We start from the raw sequence: 22,374 nt of genomic DNA, 5'->3' as shown, positions 1-22,374 counted from the left end.
CATACCAAGCGTAGAGCTGCCTCAGCCACTACAGGGTTGGTATGAACAGGAAAGACGATGGGTTCGGAGGATGGTTCCGGATGAACACCTCCCTGACTCAAACCTTGAGATCTTTGGACCACCGGAGGCTGCTATCGTAAAGATAGAGCCTGCCGCTGAATGGAGTCCCGATTCGAATGACCCCACCCACGATGGTCGATGGGTAGTACCGGGCTACGCGGTCAAGCAGGTCATCGAGGAACACCACGATCGACCCGTAGCGGGGCATCTAGGAAGGGATAAAACCCTTGAGTTGATCGATAGGAACTACTGGTGGCCAGGAATGTCCACGGATGTAGCCAACTTCGTCAAGACGTGCGACGTGTGCCAGAGAGCCAAGCAACGTCGGAGACACTTGTCACTCCCTCAACCCCTAGAGTTAGCCACCACACCTTGGACGGATATCTCGATGGATTTCGTAGTAGAAATGCCTAAGGAGAAATCAGGATTCCGCAACGTATTGGTAGTCGTGGACCGTTTTACGAAGATGGCTCACTTCATCCCAATGACGGGAATCAACGCGGAACAAACCGCCAACGCATTCGTCAAAGACATCTGGCGTTTCCACGGACTTCCTAGGAGCATCGTCTCAGACAGAGGAACGCAGTTCGTGTCAGCATTCTGGGCGGCAATTACGGACAGACTGGGGATTCGTAGAAGACTCTCCACCTCATTCCACCCCCAAACCGACGGCCAAACAGAGCGGACCAACCAACACATGGAAGGTTATATTCGGGCATATACGGTAGGAACAGGCAAGAAATGGAAGGACCTGTTACCTATCTGTGAATACGCCTACAACAATGCGAAGCATACGTCAACGGGGCAATCGCCGTTCTACTGCAATTATGGCTTCCACCCTCGAACGGATTGGCCTACGGATGCAGAGATCGAACGATTAGACGCCAACGGGAACAACTACTTGGATGAGATCATCACGGCTCATGAGTTAGCGAGAGACACGCTACAGAAGACCTTCGACAGGATGGCGTCAAAGCCAGGACCGGCAGTACAGCGATTCACTATCGGTCAGAAGGTCTTGCTGGATACTCGGAACCTTGGAGGGTACTCCAAGTGGTCAGACAAGTTCACGGGACCATTCACAGTGTCGGCAGTGGTGGGCAATCGGGCTTACCGCCTTGAGCTTCCGGTAGAATGGAAGGTTCATGACGTCTTTCACGAGATGTTGCTGCGACCCTATCGTGAGGACCCAGACCCCAACAGAAAACAGAACGCACGAAAGCGACTGGCAACACCCGAGCCACAGGAGGCATTGGCAGACGAGAACTTCCAGCCAACCTCGAACATACGACCCCATACGCGAAGTCAAGGCCCAGCGATCGATAATGACCGGGCTCATAAGCGACAACGGAACAGACGAGACTAAGCTCGATACCTTTCCCTACTCTATGACTTTTCCCACAGGGTTTTTATCATAGAAGGGTTTTAACGGTCGAGGGCGACGTCTAGGAAGGGGGAGTAGTGTTACAGGAACTACGGAACACTGTTCTAAATACTTAAAACAGTGAGGAATACGAGTGACGGATTGCGATGCGACGACGGTCGGGTAACGGAAGGACAAGCATAGAAAGGTACCGGGTAGTGTGGGGGCACGCGGTGTTACCACACTAGTACTATACTATTGTGACGGCACGTTTACTATTGGGTGTCTCACCCGAAATAGAATAGGAAGCGGGGCTTACGGCTGCAGGCTGTTCTACTTAGGGAAGTAGGTCTAGGATGATAGTATGGTACGACCCGATGACTGGCAATTGCAAGGTTCATGGTTACGTGTCGGAATTAGAATGGGGGACGGAACTATGCGGGGGGCGCTTTTCTATCTGGGTTATCTTCGGGAGCTTGATCTTATTCTATTATCGTTGTATCAGTTAGTATTAGAAAGCGGGCCTTGGCATAGGTTCCAACATGTATAAATAGGGCTTGATTCTGCGAAGACTTGAGGGTATCATCAACCATCAAGTCAAGGGAATCCGGTTTACAATATCATCAGTTTAAACGCTACAGAATTATCGCTTAGCACTGGCCATTTCCCCAAACAAAGCCTATCTCAAGCGTGTACTTATCAAATACGGTTCCAATGAATCCAGACCCGTGGCAACACCTATCGACAACAACGTACACCTCCAAAAAGGAACAGAAGCTGAGGAAATCGACGATCCAACAATCTATCAGTCGATAATCAGTTCACTCATGTACGCAGTAATCGGCACTAGACCCGACCTTGCTTACACCGTCACCATGCTCTCGCAATTTTCCTCTTGTCCCACTAAGGCTCATCTAGCTGCAGTCCATCGCGTCCTCCGTTACCTCAAGGGTACCCTCGATTGGTCACTCTTCTACGCCAAAACGCGACCAACTGCACTTATCGGCTACAGCGACGCAAGCTATGCCTCCGACATCGACGATCGCTGCTCATTTACCGGCCACTGCTTCATGCTAGGGGAAGCTCTCATCTCCTGGCGCTCTTGTAAGCAACGATCCGTCGCCACCTCCACCACTGAGGCGGAATACATGGCTCTCTCGGACACCAGTCGACAACTGATCTGGTTGAGGAATGCAATCCACGAGCTGGAACAAAAACCGAACCTGTTTTTCATTCTCCGCGGCGATAACAACGGCTCTCTCTCTTTGGTTAAGAATCCTGTCTTTCACAAAAGGTCTAAACATATTGACGTACATTTTCATTTTGTTCGGGAACAGTTTGAGGATGAATTATTTGAACTGGAATATATCTCTACAAATGAGAATGTGTCGGATTTACTTACAAAAGGATTGGATAAGGGCAAACATGTTTTATTTTCTTCTACTATTCACTGTGGCTCACAAGGGGAAGTCTTGAAATAGGGTGCTCGGCACGTTTCATAGTATCAGAGGATTCTCATTATTATCATTATAGTATTTGTCATCGGCGTATGACTCACTTTCCTATTAGTCATTCCATTACTCACACGTCCATGACTCATTGTATTTCTTTTGTACTACCTCTCTTTAGTATAAATACGGGGCATTCCCCCTTAGCTAGAACAATCAACACGATCAATTACTTTACTTTCTCTACATACTTTCTCTAACTATTAAGTTTGTAAAGGTATACACCACAACCCTTACAACTCAGCAGTTGGAGGAGTGTGGGGTAGATGTTCTGGAGGACTAGCTTACCTATTTCCCTGACTTAAATCCCATTGAACATGTTTGAGTACATCTCAAGAAGCTTTACCATCAACACTACCCCCATTTGGGATATGATACTAGATCACCTTGAGTATTGGAGCCCCTCGCGGAGGAAGGTCTAATTCATTGCTGGGAACTGTTACCTGATGATTTATTCTCTAGAGATTTGGTAGCTAGTTGAGAGCATGCATAGGAGAATAGAGCTGTTATAAAGGCAAGGGGTTGATATACAAGATATTAAATGTCCAATTATCTTTATTTAGTGACTATTGAACAACTATACAAAAAATCAGCTCTCCAAAGGGTCAATTGTGGTTGCTGGGTGGGTAGTCATGATGGGGCGGGAGGTGTCAAAACCCGTTGCTAGGCCGCCCCATACGATGATTTATGTCCTAGAACTATACATTTATAGAATTATACATACATGTATGTTAATCCCAACATAATGACGCTACCTATACTGTAATGGGCGGCCGGTCGGCGGGCCCCGCGGCGTTGTCAAAGAGGTATGAATTCATACCGACACCTCCGCCGACCTCGCCTACATATATCTTGTATACTAGCAGCCCAAATGGCGAGTGGAGTCTGCTTTGTGCTTGTAGTTATGCTTGTGAGCGTGCTAGCGATCGTCTTGATGCGCATTGCTTGAATTCTAGCTAAGTTGACCTGCCTCTATATCTCTCTAAGCAATGTGTCCGGGAAGGTATTCCAGAGCTAGAGTTGAAGGGGCAATGCACAAAATATTGCATTGAATGTCTCAGGCATGTGAGAATGCATCCGTAATTCACCCAATTGTCCCATGCAGGCGATGGGAGGAGGTGGGACGAAGACTGACACAGTAAACATACTAATTACACAATTAGTGTAATCATGGATCTCTTCCTGAAGCCGTATATACTGTTAAAAGCGAGGCGCACCCTACGCACTTCGTCACCCCTACTATCGAGACCAAGAGCGTAAACATTGCTCATGGTGCCTTGGGCCTAGTTAGTCCTAACCCTTCTTGGGCACTCAGATTCAACCCTGGATGCGGGTGCAATAGCCAGAGTAACAGCAACTCTATTCTCCAAGGGATTGCCTCAAACCAGCTAGACCTTGCAGCCTGTGGGAACATTTGTGCCGGTACTAGGTCGGCCATTGCTCTCCATAACCTTAAACACAATTGTCACAGATGGGCCATCTTGCAATAGTTAGTCTTTGTTTCTAGTTTAAATATGAGTAATTACTAATTACATTTTCGCCCCTTTAGACCCAACGTATTTGTTCCGGGCCGTTGGCGGATATGACGGATTCGCGAATGGACTTGAGAAATTCGCGAATGGACTTGAGGTATTTGCGAATGGGCTTCTAGGCTCATACATCTGTGGCTGGACCAGTCTATTCGCGAATGGCCTGGTTTTAGTAGGACAAACAGTTCATCACTCACAACTAATAATGATTTATATCAATCCCGAACGGTCTCTACAATTATTAGAAACCTCTCGACCATAAAGACCAAACTTATAAAAAGAATTAGCATCTTCAAGATCTTTAGCGAGCTTAAGAGCTCGGTATTAATAATTGACGCCTGATATGTGATATCCTGTGGTCCCTATCAGCTTCAGCGACCCCTACAGCCACTTATTGGGGCCATATGAGCTCTAGCAGAGCCCAGATCATTCTCGAGTTAATTTAAAGACTCAATTTCATCACCCTTTATCCAGTCCATTCGCCAATGGACCGGTCCCGCCCCCAATGTATGGAGCAAGCAGTCCATTGGCGAATCCGGGGTATTTGCGAGTCGCCCGGAACATATTTACCGTGAGAAGTGCCTTGAGCTGCAACCCGGGGATATCTGTTTGCAGCACGAGGCCAGGTGTGGGAGTGATGTTATTGTCGATGCCTAAGTGCCCATCCCCGATCATAACACTCGCCAGTTGCAATTCATTTTGCTAGCACGTGCGCATTCTGTGAGTGAGGGATGTTACTAATTGGCAATGTCGGTATATATCCATATGGTCGTCCCAAGGCTCGGGTGTTTCATAGGTTCTCTCATCTGTCATATTCCCTAGCCTCTCCTCTATTGTTTTTACGCATACCTTCAGAGCGTTTCATGAGTTTTATTATCTATCGGTTTATTTCTTCTATAGGTACGATGATTTATAGCTAGTTCCAGAACTCGAAATAACTCATATTACGTTAAATTCATATGATCTTATCAGGTACCAAACCTACTTACTGCTAGACCGAAACCCATTCCGTGTTCCCCATGCTAATTTTGCATCGCTGCTTTCAACTTGACGTATCCTTCGATCGCAATAATTCTTACAACTCTGACAGCTAAATTTAAACGGGTGAGTGATGCCGGCAGTTACTACCACAAAGCTGGAAGTGTGCATGTTAGCGCACCCTCTGTTCTCCTGTCTCTGCAACTTCAGCTGAGCCTTGCAAAAGAGATTGGATGGTTCTTACGATAATACTTAGATGCCATGTTCTCTGTACTAATATCACAGCTAAAGCCAATTTGTTCTCTATTGTGTGACCTGCGGCTCCGGGTTACATTTTGACCCCCCTCTAGTTGGTGTCACAATCCAATCTGGAAGTCAGTTCCGGTTCCATGGCCGGTAGCTGTCACTACATAACCCCTCATCAGTGGCTCCCCCGCTCTTTGGTCTTGGTGGCCATAGCCACAGCGAGTTTTCAAGATTAACCGGATACTGCGTTACAATTATGTTTTGCACAAGCCTATTCCGGCCTTCGGCCGGTAAGGATAATGAAATAAAGAAGAATCAATAGATACTCTACATGTCAATAAAGCTAGAGGTCTAGTATTACTGTGGGGGTGTACTGTCACGTAGAGGTATACTGGTGGTACCTGTTATAAAGGGGTGTTCTTTGATCAATTGCTGTACTACTATCGCCATACTCTTAGGGGTTATATATTCGATGGTGTACACTCTCGTCATGCTAGAGAGTTAAATATATAACAACCACCAAACGCATCTCACAAACACCCGTACCCTTAAGATTCACCAGTGTATTATTTTTACTTTTTCTTATAGCAGATTCAAACAACACCAAACAATACCCAAATATATCAAAATCACCAAAAGCATCTCACAATCACTGAATAATAAAAAGAAACGATAAACCCCAACATAACTTTTCTTTTTAGCTGACTTACCCTATTCAATAGCTCAAGGAAAAGAAAACATCCAAAACCCAGCCAATAAAACCCTTTGAAATACACATTGCATACTCGGTATAGCTATATACTAACTCGGCATGACACCCCCAGACTCCGACCCTATTTTACAGGGCCCGCGGGTAGTCGTATGCCCTAAACGAAGAACTTGAGTTGGTTAGGAAGTGCCTCCTCGCAGCTACGCAGCTTCATATGGCTGATCTGATTATAATTTTTTAATCGAATATTGATATGTTGTTATGCAGTGGCCAATCAGAGAGCGATATAAGCTCTTACCCCCATAGCCTTCACTTCGTTCAGGGTATTAGATGGGAAAAGAACTTCAACATCACCTTAAGCTTGCAAAAACAACCACAGGTGGAAAGGTCAAGAGGTTTTATATCTGCGACCCTCTATATATATATGCTTGTATTATCTCAGGTTCCAATATGGGCACAACCGCAGGTACTGGAAAGTTTACTTAATGTGAACTATTTAATTTGGTTTGGGTAGTTGTAACAGATAAGCGCCTGGTGGATTTGGCCAATTGGGGAACTCGCCATATATTAATACCGTATTATATTGCTCCCCTTACACCGCTTTCTACCCCCAGCCTGCTGTCTAAATATATTGATGGCGGTGGAGCGAACCATTAGATATCACTCGGTACTTTATGCGCAACTACCTAGGACAGGTTAAGGTTTTTGGCACATGTACATGTAGTTTGCAAGATACGAAAATTAAAAGCGAACATTTCCAGCGCCGAGCTTCCTGGTCATGTTCAATTCTTGAAGGCTCTCACCGATGCACTGCGTGGTGGACAGCTCTCAACCGATATAATATATTGATATCCTAGTAAATTGTCGATCCTGGCGCCGTCGATATGACGAGTAATGACATCGTGGACCCACTTGTGTAGGAAACCGGATTTTGTGTGTGGCCGTAGGAGGGTATATATGGGCGTGTATTTCCCGTTGGATATAAAGCAAGCAACCAAGGCTTTCGCTCCTTACTTTGGACACCAACCTCAGGTATTAGACCATCACGAACAAGAGACAAATACTAGCTGCGAGACCAAAAGCACTTGACACCTCCTATAGCTACGTGCATGATGTGCATCAGCTGTGGAATGAATGATATCTTAGGTTTCCATACCTAATATATCATATTTCATGTTACAGCATCAATATTTCATATCATGCTTTCTGCTACGTTGCGATATATGCTCCGTTGCCGTTATAGCCGGAAGTACCGTATTACCGGATATACTTCTACGCTACACAGGGCCCTGACGAATATTCCGCTATGGTCTCCATGAAATCTGCTCTGTACTATCTAATTTTGCCCTATATAGCTACACCGCTATTATATACTACAATACTAGATGGGCGGTACTATATACAGTACATTACCAGTTTGCGCAATTACCCTAGCTATGATCTATCTCTTCGATCTATCGCTCCGTTACAGTCCGTCCTGTTGCATATTCTGCTCTATTGGCCTCGTTGAATTATTTTCCGTGTTCTGTCATGTTACATTACCTGTCCTTAGAACACAAGATATACTACATGTACGTAGATCAACGAGAGATGGCATTTCGAACCAATGCTGCCACACAGGATCAATGATAGAAACACGATAAGGGAGAGCAAGGCAGACAACATGCAGATAGGCACGTTCGCCATTACCTTTGAGGCTCGGAGACCGGAACAGCCGAGAGGGTATATATATATAGCTACTAAAATCAGGCGGGCACGGGAAACTCTTTGCTCCTAATCAATCATGTCTTATCACGGTGAGAACGCATCCAGGCTGTGGCGACAGTCGATCTGGTAGAGGTTTTGGTCCATTCTGGAGGCTCTAATGGAGTTTTAATGCATCGGGAAAGCTTAAGAGTTTATAAATTACATGACCTATTGGATATATATATGGGATCACTACACATATTTTTTCCGAGTGATAAGTCATCTGGAAAATATACTTAACCCACATATAGCTGAATTTTGTATGTGCAATTGCAGTGTTTCAGGAAATAATGTGTAGTACGTTTTTGATGATACACGAATCATTACTTCAAGGGGTGCGTTTATTACATAAAAAGGAATAGAAAAAGTATCGAATACAGCCAGATACACGTATAAGATAACTTTCAACGCATGCAGGCCTCTATTAATAAAATCAAAACTGACGCAAAGTCAGAATCGATATTAGATTTCAGAGGTTGACAGTATAGAGATTACCACCTGAGGACACGGAAACAGGCTCGGGATCGAGAATTAGCACTATCTATACTGTTCTATTATCCGGCCCAAAACCACTGTGCTACAAATTCTTTTGATCTCACCTCCGTGAGTGTTCCAATGCTGAAATCATGTGATAAGTATTCAATAAGGTTTCAGAAATGAGTGATGAAATCCGTATCGATGAAAAGGTCTCAAAGAATGTAGAGTAAACAGTATTGTTCTTAGAAATATTACATACTTACTACAGAGTTTTTATTCATATATACTGAACATATTCTTGTCACGTCAGCAATAATACAACATGTGTTCTTTATACTGCAGCTGTGTGTTCAAGCAATAAGATGTACGTACGTGTTAAACATTCTCCTTTGTTTACACTATATATAAATAGAGGACCCTTCACTCTTTATATTCGATAGATCAATACGTAAGTGTGTTGGGGAAAGAGATGGGTAGTCTTAGGAAGATTAGAATTCCTTACGTTAGTCATGTCGAGTTTTTTTTTAAATTTTTCAAAGAATTGATATGTTCAGGTGGTGGGGGTTGAAGGCTTGATGAGGGAAGGGATACAATGTCCCTATTTATACATTTTATTCTCCACAAAACTTCATTCGGGATAGCCGTAAATATCGTCTAAACAGTTCGGTTAACAGTGGCCTGCGAGGAAAGACCAAGGAGTTTCCTCGAGGTGCCCCACCCTTGTACATATTGTGCTTTTACCTACCATCGAGGTATTGATGATATGGCCCAATGTGCCTCTAGATGGCCCCGTGGGGCGAAGCTATTTCATCTGTTTGCCATATTCAAGTGATAATTAGGTCATGACTTAAAGATTATGATGCGCTGCTATATATATATATCTCATATGATCTGAGATCTCTCGTCACTGCAAGTTGCTCTGGATTATAGCAGGCCTAATCACCATCCGGCCTTGTCCGGATGTTCGGATATGGTGTGAAAACCATGGTAGCGCAGGAGTACATCGATTGTCAGCGGAATGTTACGACGCCAAGATTGACTTTATACCTTCAGGGATATGGGGGGAGATTAGGGCACATCCTCAATAGGAGTAACCGGACACCGAAGGTCGATTGTCTTATGTTCCTATATAGCGTGAGCTAAGGCAAATGAACGGCGTACTCTTTAGCTAATTATGTTATGAGGCATCCGTGAATACTGAATATATCTCCCGGAGCGAACGAGGAGTACGTTCAGGATGGATTTTGGTCCTACGTGAATCACTGGCGGGAAGATGGGGCTGAGTTTGTTAAAGGTCGCATGATTATCTTGATTGTCATGAAAAGAGGGAAGAAAGCAAGCAAGACTTAATGAAAAGTTGTAGACAATTCTAGCTAGCGAGGACACCGTGGCCATTCTGAACTGTCCTCCGTCACAAGCACCACATGTCCCATATTTCCCACAACTATTCTAGTCACGTCAATCCACCTGCGCCACAACGTATGGTGGATAATTAAAATCAATTTCGCTATATTCAAAATAATTATAAGACAACTATCTAAAATGTATCAGCTAAGTAGACCTCCAGCGAAAGCACTAGATCTATTTTTATGTAAGCTATAATACACACCCTCTCATCATAATCTTGACATCACCTTCGTCTACAGCTCTCGCTCATGGTGAAAGACACGTGTAAGCTCTTAGAAATTTAGTGGTCCCCGTGCGCACACCGAGTGATACATGCCCGGCCATAGACTATCTAGCACTAACACAACTCCCCTAACCCTGCCGAATTTAGTGACGGGGGGACACCATAGAAACTATCCGTAGCCATAAAGTTCTTGGTTTACAAATTGACTTCTCTGGCGCTTTGTAGAACGATATAAATGTCTGTAATCTCACCATATAACTGGGGATACTGCACCAAAGCGATCAGCAGAGTTTGATATTAGCAGTCAACGATACATTATGAGCATGAGGACAACTATGGGCAAGGCTCTTTCTGCATAGACTTATGGCTAGTGATGGGCACGGGAAAGGTTGTCTCGAGACTAATTCTCGAGACTTTTAGCAAGACGAGACGAGAAGAAACCTGGGGAGGTCTGGTCTCGCCTTGTCTCGTGCCCATCACTACTTCTGGCTTATTGCGCGCATATGAATATGTCATGAATGTTGAAGGAATAAGATCAGTACTAGTTGTGAATAATGTCGGAAATGCCGTCGGTGAACTGTCTCCAACGCATTATGGACGGCAGTGGTGCCGGGGAACACCGTGGGAGGAGTAAAATAGTTCATTATCCAGTTTAACTTACTAGGAAGAGCTTTTAAGGAGAATATAGAAGAACCCGATTCTTTAGCCGCCGGCCTTACGGTGTTGAGATACGATATATGTCAGCAAAACCTCTGCGGGATCAAGATTTAGGAGATTCGCGGTATACAAACAATATGTAGTCGATATAGAATCTGGGGAGTAACATTCGCTAGTGAGCTGACTGTTCTACGAATATTACAGCAATGCAAAACGTTACCATCCATCACTCGCACCCGTGCCCCGTGGGTGTCTGCGCAGGCCATATCTGAGCGCAGCCAGTTTTCGCGCGAACTGCTTGTAGATTTTGGACGTTTTCTTGTTAAAATAGTCGAATAGCTCGTAGATAAATTTAAATATTAGTTCGTTACAATAACCTTCGAATTGGATGCGAGAAGGACGGATCTTGTTAACTGTTATAATCATAAACCATCACTCGATGTCCTTATCGGTTCACAGTCTATCACTCGTTACCCAATCCCAGTAGTTCGGTCCAGCAACCACTGTGCAAGGAATAGGCCCGGAGGACGTTTGCCAGAGGAGACGGGATTCGATTCCACGCGAGCACCTCTGTTGCATTTCTGCCTAGAACCTTCTTTTCCGTTGCAGTGATGTAGTTATCCAAAGTAGGAGAGCGAGAAATCTTGATTGCAATAAATTAAATGTAGTAATCTACCTCTTGTGATGTATGATAGGTTAAGTCGCGAGAAAAGCCGGACTGAGCTTAGCAATGTATATTCCCGAAGAGCATGTAAAAAGGAATTTTGAGAATTTAAGGATAGGTTCCGTAGAAAGGAGAGTGATATGGTGTCGGAATAAATTCAATAGTAATCTGAAACTGTGGACAGAGTCCATAGCTCAGGTAATAACTCAAGCAACTGCTTAAATAAAAAAGCAAGAAAGCCACCAGCAGCGATCCAAAGCGCTACAAAACCAATCCTTTCATACAAGCTTCTTATGCGTAGGGCCTCGACCCTCGTCAACAACTTTACCATCTCTCGATCTCCCGGCGCTATCGATAATGCTGAACCGTCTGTCTTTGCTTGAACAAACGACGAGACTTTCAAAACCGGCAAGTCCGGTATGACGTTAATATTCACGTTCCGATACAACACCGCAAAGATCCAGTCTCCCTGTTCTGTTGACCATGGCTGGTCGACAGAATGAGATCCCTCTCCCACCTCCGTTACCGTGGCCGCTCTGAAACGTGTACGCATGCCCACAACAAGATACACAGAGCAACCACCCTCAGACACCTTATCAATCCATCTGCACACTGTCTCCTCACAACACAGACGCGTAAACCAGTCGTCCGCGTTTTGAAGGTCCACCGTGGTTATATCTGTGGCTGTCAATGTTGTTTCCGTTTCCGACACCTCGCGACCGTCTAACACTATAGATTCAGAAAAGGTGGGGTGGTGGGTGCGGTAGCATTCGTAGAGGCTGGGGTGGTGGGGGAGTGGGTCGAGAAAGTTGCTCTTGTCGGGGTGACATTTCGAGGCGACGAGACGGCCGAGTGTTACAGAGTTTGGTGGTAGAGGGGGTGAGAAAAGGTGTGCCGTTGTCATTGAAAATGAGGAAAGAGGATACTTATATTACTCGTGATATTATATGCGTGATGGTGTCAGTGTTGAGTGTTCAGATTGCTGTCTGAATTTTAGGAGTTGTTTTGGTGGATGCAGTTGATTACCATGATAAAACCTGTTACAGGAACTACGGAGCGCTGTCCTAGAGGTCTAGGACAGTGAGGAATACGAGTGACGGGTCGTGATGCGAGGACGGTCGGGTAACCGAGGGACAAGCATAGAAAGGTATCGGGTAGTGTAGGGGCACGCGGTGTTACCACACTAGTATTATACTATTGTGACGGCACGCTTACTATTGGGTGTCTCACCCGGAAATAGAATAGGAAGCGGGGCTTACGGCTGCAGGCTGTTCTACTTAGGGAAGTAGGTCTAGGACAATAGTATGATACAACCCGATGACTGGCAATTGCAAGGTTCACGGTTACGTGTCGGAATTAGAATAGGGGCGGAACTATGCGGGGGCGCTTTTCTATCTGGGTTATCCTCGGGAATATTGTCTTATTCTATTATCGTTGTATCAGTTAGTATTAGAAAGCGGGCCTTGGCGTAGGTTCCAACATGTATAAATAGGGCAGGACTCTGCGACGACTTGAAGGAAAAAAACCATCAAGTCAAGGGAATCCGGTTTACAATATCATCAGTTTAAACGCTACAGAATTATCGCTTAGCACTGGCCATTTCCCCAAACAAAACAGGCTTGCGTTGTAAGTCACGTTATCCAGTTTGTGAAATGTGGTCAACATAAGCTTTTCCGTGTAAACCCGGTGATACATGAGCACGGGACTGCTAGGGATTATCCGTGGCGCAGGGGTGTGGCGCCACAAGCCCTGGCCGCTAACCAAAAACCGTCTGGAAATATTATTGGTCAACACTTCAAACATGCTCGTATATCATTGACCCTCAACAGAAGAAAAAGCGCGAAGAGATTAGAATGATTGTCAGTTGATTACTGTTTTACTCTTCACAAGAAAGAATAGTGGCGATGTCGCGTGAGGGCTTTCCATGCGGGAGTACGTCTAGATTGGTTTTGTCGGGTTGATCATGAATTATGATATATTGAAGAAATAGTCACCCAGCTGGTGAACAAGGAGTAATATGAAAGCCACTTACGCGCGCACCGGTATGCCACGCGGTTAGGACGGATTAATCCAAGGCCTGAAATAAAAGGGATGAGCGCAAAACCTCAATATCTTCGGGTAGACGCCCACCAAGGTATTACACACGCCGGTATGAACAATATCGCGAAGTGCGATGTTACTAGTTATGATCAAGTTAGATTTGAAATCCGCCCTCAAGAGAGCACTTCGGCCAGGCCAAGACATATGCTCGTGGTAGAATTCTAATCATCCACCTTGGACTACGAACCAGTACAGATTAACAATGCCAAAGACTTCCAGGACATCTAAGTTGAGGGCAAGGAGAATGTGATCTATCATTTTCTACTACAAATCCTCACGATACCCTATGAGTGATATAGATATTTAATTTCAATACCTCAGCGCGGCTCTGAAACCTTTTTTAGGCCATAATATTGTGTCAAGCAAGGGGCTAACCCACTCGTTTTCTGTCCGCATATTCCCTGTTGTTTGTGGGTAAAGGTTTCCGACAAAGCTTTTGTTTTAAAATCTTCTATGTGAGACTTACATAGGAATATCTAACGAAATGCCCTAAAAGAAGGAAGCCATGATAGTGCTATCAATACCCGATCATGGAGGGAACTTGTCTTACGTAGTACCAGAAACCTTCCAGCGAAAATAAAAAGTATCAAGATTAATTGGGGCCTATTTCCGAGTCGGGCCTAGTGGGTTGAAAACTTTCATGTCATATGCAACCTATATGCGCAATGGTCTTTGGAGCTTTCTACAGTCACCGTCTACAAGACTCTAATTAGCCGGTAAAGGTAAACCTAGCTTCCTGCGCATGAACGGGTATTTGTGTATGCAGATGATCCTGATACTACCAAGCTGGTGATAATGATTAAGATATAAGCGTGTAGTAATGGAATAAATAATTCGCACGTCCACTTGTGTACTAAGATCGGAATTTGCCTGTGCCTGAAAAGTCATTAAATTTAAATATATAGAGACGAATATCTACTAGCTATGTAAATGAATCAATTGGTTCGTTTTCATAGGAGGGGTAGTGGAAATGCATCCAGGGATTCATTTCCATAGCTAGAAATCCACCTTTTTTAAGCTATTTTCCGATACGTTCTTTCATGCCTTTTTTAATACCTTTTTTAATATGTTTCTTCGGGCCGCACCTGGATCAGAAATGGCTTTTCCGATGCCTTCTTTGATACCTTTTCCCAGGCTAGTATGCGGGGCCAGAGATGTTCTTTCTGGTGACTTGTATTGTGTCTTTTCATGTGCCTTTTCTTGTGCCTTTTCTTTTATACGGAATACTCCTACCTGTATCGGCGAGTACCTTGCTGCTCTTGGCGGTCTTTGGTTACTGCCATTTTTAATGTCATTTTTACTGCCTTTTTTAAAGCCTTTTCTAATGTCTTTCCTCGGGCTGCGCCTGGACCAGAAATATCATTTCCGATGCCTGTTTGATACCTTTTCTTGATGTCTTGTCCGGTATAGTTTCTGGGACCTTTCTTAACGCCTTTCTCTGGCTATGTGGGTAGCAGAATTGCCTTTTCTGATGCCCTTTTTAATGCCTTTTTTAACGCCTTTTTTGGTGCGTTTTCCGATGTCTTCCCTCGAGCTGCACCTAGACCAGCTAGAAATGCCTTTTCTTATTCTTTTTCTAGCGCCTTTCAACAGGCTGTGGTCGGGTACCATAACTTCCCTCCCTATGCCACCCCCGATGCCTTCTCTGAAGTCCCTCAGGCTTCTGATGTCTCTTTGCCGCTACAGCCGACCCACCCTGATACGCCAAAGATACAAAGCTTAGTATATCAATTATCAATAGCGCGCGTAAGTGATAAGACGTGGACTGTTCAATCGCAGTAGCCCAGGTTCAACCCTGTACGATTTTTTATTTTTATTTTAGCTATATAGTATAATGTCCATTTCCTGATTCATTTCGAGAGAAAACCAGGATGGGTTTACTAGCACCTTTCCGAAGCATTTAATTTGACACAAAGGAAATGTGTATGTGTAAATAAAAGTCATAGATGCAACTTAAAGTTCATTTCCTGATTCATTTCTACACCAGAAATTGATTCAGCTCCACTGCAAGCACATTTCCGCCGATACATTTCACACCAAAATATTTTGATTCATAAACTGATTCTTTTCTATATACTGTAGAGTGTAGAGAATCTCGTTACTGTGATAGCCCTGAGACTGAGAGTGACTTCCGGAAAACACTTTGTTTGCCAGGGTGACGCGGCCTACGTATATATATATACGCCATCTATCTTTGGACCACAACACCGACTATTACTACCCATAATATAACCTCACCTTCAGCTTACCGGCCTCCTTGAGCTCGTCAGGTAATGATCATTTCATATTCCTCTTTCGGTGTCGACTACGAGATACTTACTCTGGGAAGACCTTCTTAAACATAAATAGCCGGAGATCCGGATAATCTCGACATCTAATCTAAATCCTCCGCTCAAATTACTATCGATCAGAACAATATGCAGCTACCTTTATACCTCTGTCTGATATTCGTCGCACTATCTTCGGCAAAGAATAATTACACTGCAACGGAGCCTTCCTGGGTTCCTGAGCCCAAAGGTCGTGGCACCTGGGGTGTACTGTTTACCTGCACGTTTGGTCTGCGCAACAAAAAGCACCTGCTCCCGTCCTCCATCTGGGCTCCCCCTTCGCCCCTTGTTAACACAATCTCGCTTTCACACGATCCATGCTAGTGGGATATCTGTACCCTCCATTAACGAGATAAATTCTATCGACCCTGGTCTTCTTTTTAAAGAAGACGGCGCTAGGACATGGGCGGGGGGGTGTACTCCGGGATGGGAAGACCGGCAGGGGCTACAAACTTTTCGATATTCTGGATTCTAGGTCGGGGGAGGACATATTGCGCCCAGTACCGGGGGAGATAGAGATTATTTATGGAAACTGGGTGGGCGCGGCTATTGGGGATGTTGACAGAGAGGATGTGGCTGATCAGGCATGGGAAGCGCCGGGATTGACGGTTTTGTCCTCGCACTCGCGCGCCCACTGGGAGGCTGAAACAGAGGGAATCGTTAGGCCATGGTATGTTGTCCATGTGACGGTAGTGGGGTGTACGGATGTGGCTCCGATCGCTAGATTCTCTTTCACTGACCACCGCAATCGGCCAGCCTGCCGACTTACATGCTGTGCATGTAGCCATTTCAAAAAGATTACCTGCAGAAACGTGTCTTTTAACAATTGTACAACAAAACCGCGCAAGAATCTTGATCCACGCAACAACAATGCATGAAGAAAGGCAGGGAAAAAGGTTTCAGATAAAGCGACTTAAACACCCACCCCTCGTAATGCGAGTGCGATTATCCCAAGTTTGCTTGGTTTACACATACTGCTGATTTGACGAGAAAAGGTTTGGACAGTATACATTTGTACGACACTTTCGGGAAATCCACTTTTAGATGAGTTAACGGCCTTAGCCCTGAAACATTGTGAATTAGAGATCGATTTAGTGATCTAATGCCGTTACGACTCACGAAGAATAGATGCACTAACACCGGGCCAGTCGATCATTGGCTTTGGTGCCAAGACAAGATAACATATCATTGACCCAGGCAGATTACCGTTAATTCTCGCCAAATCCACTATCTCCGCATAGGTAAATGGTATGTCCGGACCAAAGAAAAGAAGGCTCGGCATGCGAATGTGCAGAAACCCTACTGATGCTGCCATTTCTTTGGTCCGGACATACCATTTACCTATGCGGAGATAGTGGATTTGGCGAGAATTAACGGTATATCGCCCTAACCTGCGCCAAGCCCACCAATAACTTCAATTCGGGGTGCTGGCTGTCATGTGGGTTAGGGTTCCTCGCTCTCGACCAACCAGCTGTCGGGAAAGTGAAGAAATGGAATATATTAGACATCCGGCTTCAAGCTCATAACTTCACTTCACAAGTAAGATAAAGATCTCTGAAGCTCATCATTATTACCACACAGTTACTTTTAGCTTTTTGGTTACGAAGCTATAAGCCGTTGACACCCCCTACACATATACCTATTGATTGTAGGAGTGGGCGAGCGTACCATGCATACGTATACATGTACAGTACGATGCCAGTCGTGAGCGTCAGGCGCGGCGTCGCCACGCCCCCCGAACCATCACGGGTACCAGCACAGCAACCACAATTGATCCTTTGGAGAGCTGGGTTTTTGTATAGTTGTTAAATAGTAGATAAATAACAATAATTTGACATTTAATATCTTGTGTACTAACCCGCCGTGAAAAGGTTGTGGAAATCTAGTTGCGCCTGACGCTCACGACTGGCATCGTACTGTACATCAGTTTGTGACGAAACATTACGCAGGATTAAAGTGGATTATCTTGTGGTTCCATCTATAAAGGATAACCTATTCCTGCCCTTATTTAGTTTATGCCATCTGACAGAGGTAGAAGGGCCGAAGGCCTCCAAAGGTTTAGGGGGAGATGGATGGCGGTAGATCAGCATGGGGGGGGCCAAAGGCTCCATTGAACCTCCCCACATAATTGTAGAGTGGAGACCCTATGTTTGACTCGCGGTCGCGCATGTGTGCGAAAAAGCGCCAAGCCAGCGCCGAATGATTACAGGCTTGGCATGTGGTTAACGACAAACCAAGACCAAGAGGAAAAGCCCCACGCAGTAGTTGCAGATACGTCGAATCCATAGTTGCAAATACGTCGAATCCATCGTAGCAATATGCATATGTCCAAGTGACTGGAGTTAGCTTACTACTCCTCACTAACCGGTATCTTACGGATCTCCGAATGCCAGGCAGTTACCTCCCAGGTCTAATGTTGCAATTGTCTCAGCCGCAAACTACAGCTGCAGTCATCACTTACACGTACGGCACATGAGGTAGAATTAAGGTATGACAAAACAATGAAGACGTAGTAATCCAAGCGATAAGCATGTTGTGCGCTTACTCACATGCCCGTTACATAAAGGTGGGGCGATTATTACTCTAGGGTATATATGTACTTGCTTACCAGCAAAATTAAAGAACCAGAGAATGCAAGTGACGGAAACAGGGATTATTTGTATGAGAGAACGGCGCCACTCCATACAAAGTATCCTTGCCCTGAGAAACCGCGTTTTGTGGTTCTTTTGCTGGTATGCAAGTAGTCCAGCTGCATGCAGCAGGTCCACTAACACCTACTATACTCTAATCCGCGGGAGTGTGCACGAATGAGCTTCTATGGTTCCGTGTTCCATACGCGTAACGGTACTCTAGGACATTTCAAAATCCTCCCATCGATTTGTTCCACCTTTCCGGCCTAAGCCCAGGGGTTCGGGCGAGGTGGGCTAGGTATCGGGGAATTCACTATCTCCGTAATGCTCGAGGGAATATGAAAAATGCACAGGGCAAGTTCGGATATAATGTAACATTAGGTATGCTCCGAATACTACAACCTCTATCGTAGTATTCCTTATGTGTCTATGTCTGCAAAATGAGACGTTGGTGATACCAGCGGTTTCCAATCACCAATTCCTCAATTCTTGGAACCGTTGATGTCCACCCTAGACCTAAGAATACAAGTCACCAAAAACACGGCCGAGCCTTCTCCTCCATGGCCCGGATATACCCTCTATCATTACAGGATAGTGGATTTCTTGGCTGGTGGTGAGCGTATCGGCCCTTGCACTATTCCTGGTTAATCTTAATCAATGACAGATAGAGGTGTGCCAAGGCTGTGCGGGCCCATGCACCTCAACCCCACTATGCTGTCTAGCTCGGTAAGCATTCCGGGCCAAGATTACCTCACTCACTGCATTGGCCAATGATCTGCCAGTTAGGTATAGGACCTCCGTTGTAAGATTCTGACTTTACCTACACAGGTTCGTAGAGTACTCTAGGTAGGTACTCTAGTTACTGATCTACTTTGTCAATATATGGTGACACAAATGAAACTGAGATAATCACGGTCGATGATCAAGTGCAGGCCGATCTGCTCGCCATGTGGCATGTGGGGCACTTTTAATTGTGCTTGGCCGCCGAGCTGAGACAGTCGAACCTTAAGTACGAGGTGGAGTGTGGTGCGTAACATAGGCCTGATCTGGGGTAGTGCGGAGTGGTCATGAACAAGTGCTATATACTTGTACATACTGGTACGTGAGTACGAGTGTGTATATATCTACTCCCACAATCCCCCCCCCAAAAAAAAAAAAAAAGAAAAACAGTCTTATTCTCCTCTCCACGGACATCATCAACCATGAGACTCCTTACTAGTGTCCTCACCGCAGTTTCTGTGGCCTTTGCGGCCGTTGCTGAAGCTTCTTGTGAAAACGCCCCCTGCTCTCCTGGTCCCAACAGTATAAGGACCGACCTGGGGCCCCGCCTCTCGCCTAATGCAACCATTGCCCTCAGGTGCGACAACAGCACGCTGTTTAAGGAGCTTACCTACCGTTACAGCACCGTTCACCCCCAGCTCACTGCCTTTGTTAGTGTCGGCGCGGGGGAGGACGTCGGTGAGATTGTATGTATGGCCATATGGGCCCTTGCCCCTGAATTGACATCTGGCTCTTCTGGATCAATGTCAGCCTAGGTGTATTATACGTGTGCTCACTAAATCACTCATGGTATAACAGATCAAGTATGCACTAGAAACGGACCATCAGGTCCTTGCTGGGAACCGTCGCCATGGGTGGTCCGAGTCGCTTAACCGCATCAAAGACGCATTCATGATTGACATCTCCACTCTTCTCGATATCGATATAGACACCGCCGGAAACACGGTCACTGTCGGCGGGGGTGTTAATATTGGTGAGATCATGGCCGCGCTTCAGGCTGTTGGAAAGGAGACTCGTGCGTACTCAAAACTTACCTACTTCAGGCATATATATTGCCATGTTGGAATGCTCCTACTAACAAGCTTTACAGCAACTGGTGGCTGCGACTGCGTCGGTCTCCTCGGCGCGACGCTGGGTGGAGGCCACGGTCGGCTCCAGGGCCTCCACGGCCTGATGATTGACAACCTCCTCTCCGCCGAGCTCACCATCGCTACCGGCGAGACCATCACTGTCTCAAACACCTCAAACCCAGAGCTCTTTTGGGGTCTAAGAGGGGCCGGCCAGAACTTTGGCATAATCACAGAGGCCACCTACCGGATATATGATGCAACCAACGGAGGAATGCAGTTTATGGCCGACATCATCTACGACACCACACTGCTTCCGGAGGTATTTGAAGCGTTAAATAGCTTTGATGTACCGGCTGAGACTACTATCCTGGTCGCGTTCTTTGTCGATCCGGTGACCATAGAGGTGGGTGTTTTCTTCCCATCTATCTAACCGGCTTGGTGCATGTGCAGCACCATCATGATCCGAATACTGACGGTGTAAAGCCACGGTTGTTTGTGAACTTTGTCTCTTCCATTCCTGAAGCTGCTGCCCGCGCTCAGTTGGACTCCGTGTTTGGCCACATCCCGTACCTCTCAATGAATGACTTGGTACTGCCTTGGGCCAGCGCCAATGGCATGAGTATCAGCCAATCCGCCTGTGAAAGCCGCGCCCGAAAGGAGCTAAGCGGCGTGTCGACAAAGGGGTGGCACCTCCCATCGATCCAGCTTGTGTACGAAAAGTTCGCAGAGTTCGTTGCGGATCCTGCGTGGGCGGGCGCGGTGGTCGTCTTCGAGTCGTACTCTGTGAAGGGTGTTCAGGCTGTGCCGGCAGAGACCACGGCCTATCCATGGCGTGAAGAGACAGGTATCATGTATGTCTTGGCTCACCCCCCTTGGTATTAGCATTGCTGATCAGATGAATACACAGTCTCTTCAGTATCTCATACAAGAACGCCACACTTGATGCAGCGGCGGATGACTGGGTCAATGAGATCATGGCGATTCTGCATGCCGACAGCGGCTTCGATAGGCCGGCAGTTTACATGAACTACGCAAAGGGCACGGAGGGCTTCGGTGCCGTTTACGGGTATGAGAAGTGGCGGCAGGCGAAGTTGAAGGATTTGAAGAGGAAATGGGATCCAAGCTGTATGTTCAGCGGGTACAATCCGATACCGATTCACTGTGGTGCGTAATCAGGGTATCATGTTCTCGGGGGCTGTTGATGATTTAAAATTACTTGTGTTCTTGTGCGTTTAACGTAATAATTTAGTATATTTGAAAATAATAATAAATGGACGCTGATCAAGTAACGCCGAATATGAGATGACCTATAGACCCTAAGATTTAACGATATATTTGTATATCCCTTTTCACTTCCGGTCCTATAGGTTCCGTCCTTATCCGCGCACAGCTTTCGCTGTCACTCAGGAGTAAAGTGTTTTTTAGGCGGCGGTTAGATAAGAGACACAGGATAACCGGATTGTATCGTTGACTTAAAGACGTGATAACCAAACACGTACCAAAGAGACAACCAAACCCGTTGTCTTAACACAGTGCTAGAAAATATAGTTATAAGAGATAGCAAAGACTGCAAAGCGACACAAAAATAAAAGCTTCCACGGTACCATATCCGCAGGAGAGTCACCTACATTACTTCAGGCAATATGTATAGCGACCACCTATTGTCCTAGAACCGGAGGCCAAATTTCAAAAACGTATTTCATTGATGAAACGAGTGACGGCTCATGACTCACCCGCGAGAATTTATATCACCTCTCACAGCCATCCTTATACTGCGAGCCGGTAGTTGCAGATGAAAATAGAAACCTTATAAGTACAAAAGATGTTATAGCAATGTAGTCCACTAACCGCAGTTATAAAGCCAAAATGTCTCTTGCAGCTTCACCTTGTGACCAATAGA

General features: G+C 45.6%; 3 protein-coding genes across 3 annotated transcripts; 2 read left to right on the top strand and 1 right to left on the bottom strand.

Moving 5' to 3' along the window:
- Positions 1 to 2,298: 2,298 nt before the first annotated feature.
- Positions 2,299 to 2,904, top strand: LAJ45_11150 (uncharacterized protein; the record flags this gene model as incomplete). The annotated part of the gene is made up of 1 exon (XM_046120660.1): positions 2,299 to 2,904. One exon carries the CDS (start codon positions 2,299 to 2,301, stop codon positions 2,902 to 2,904), a length of 606 nt encoding a protein of 201 aa, XP_045966117.1.
- Positions 2,905 to 11,724: 8,820 nt separating this feature from the next.
- Positions 11,725 to 12,471, bottom strand: LAJ45_11149 (uncharacterized protein; the record flags this gene model as incomplete). Its single annotated transcript, XM_046120659.1, has 1 exon — positions 11,725 to 12,471. The coding sequence occupies one exon, from the start codon at positions 12,469 to 12,471 to the stop codon at positions 11,725 to 11,727; it is 747 nt and encodes a 248-aa protein (XP_045966116.1).
- Positions 12,472 to 19,826: 7,355 nt separating this feature from the next.
- Positions 19,827 to 21,646, top strand: LAJ45_11148 (uncharacterized protein; the record flags this gene model as incomplete). The annotated part of the gene is made up of 5 exons (XM_046120658.1): positions 19,827 to 20,090; positions 20,203 to 20,419; positions 20,495 to 20,877; positions 20,958 to 21,325; positions 21,382 to 21,646. The coding sequence occupies 5 exons, from the start codon at positions 19,827 to 19,829 to the stop codon at positions 21,644 to 21,646; spliced, it is 1,497 nt and encodes a 498-aa protein (XP_045966115.1).
- Between the last annotated feature and the right edge of the window lie 728 nt (positions 21,647 to 22,374).

The sequence above is a fragment of the Morchella importuna genome (assembly GCF_003444635.1).
Source record: "Morchella importuna strain M04M26 chromosome Unknown Morimp01GS058, whole genome shotgun sequence".
Classification (NCBI taxonomy): Eukaryota; Fungi; Ascomycota; class Pezizomycetes; order Pezizales; family Morchellaceae; genus Morchella; species Morchella importuna.
This window is presented reverse-complemented; position numbering and strand designations above follow the sequence as displayed.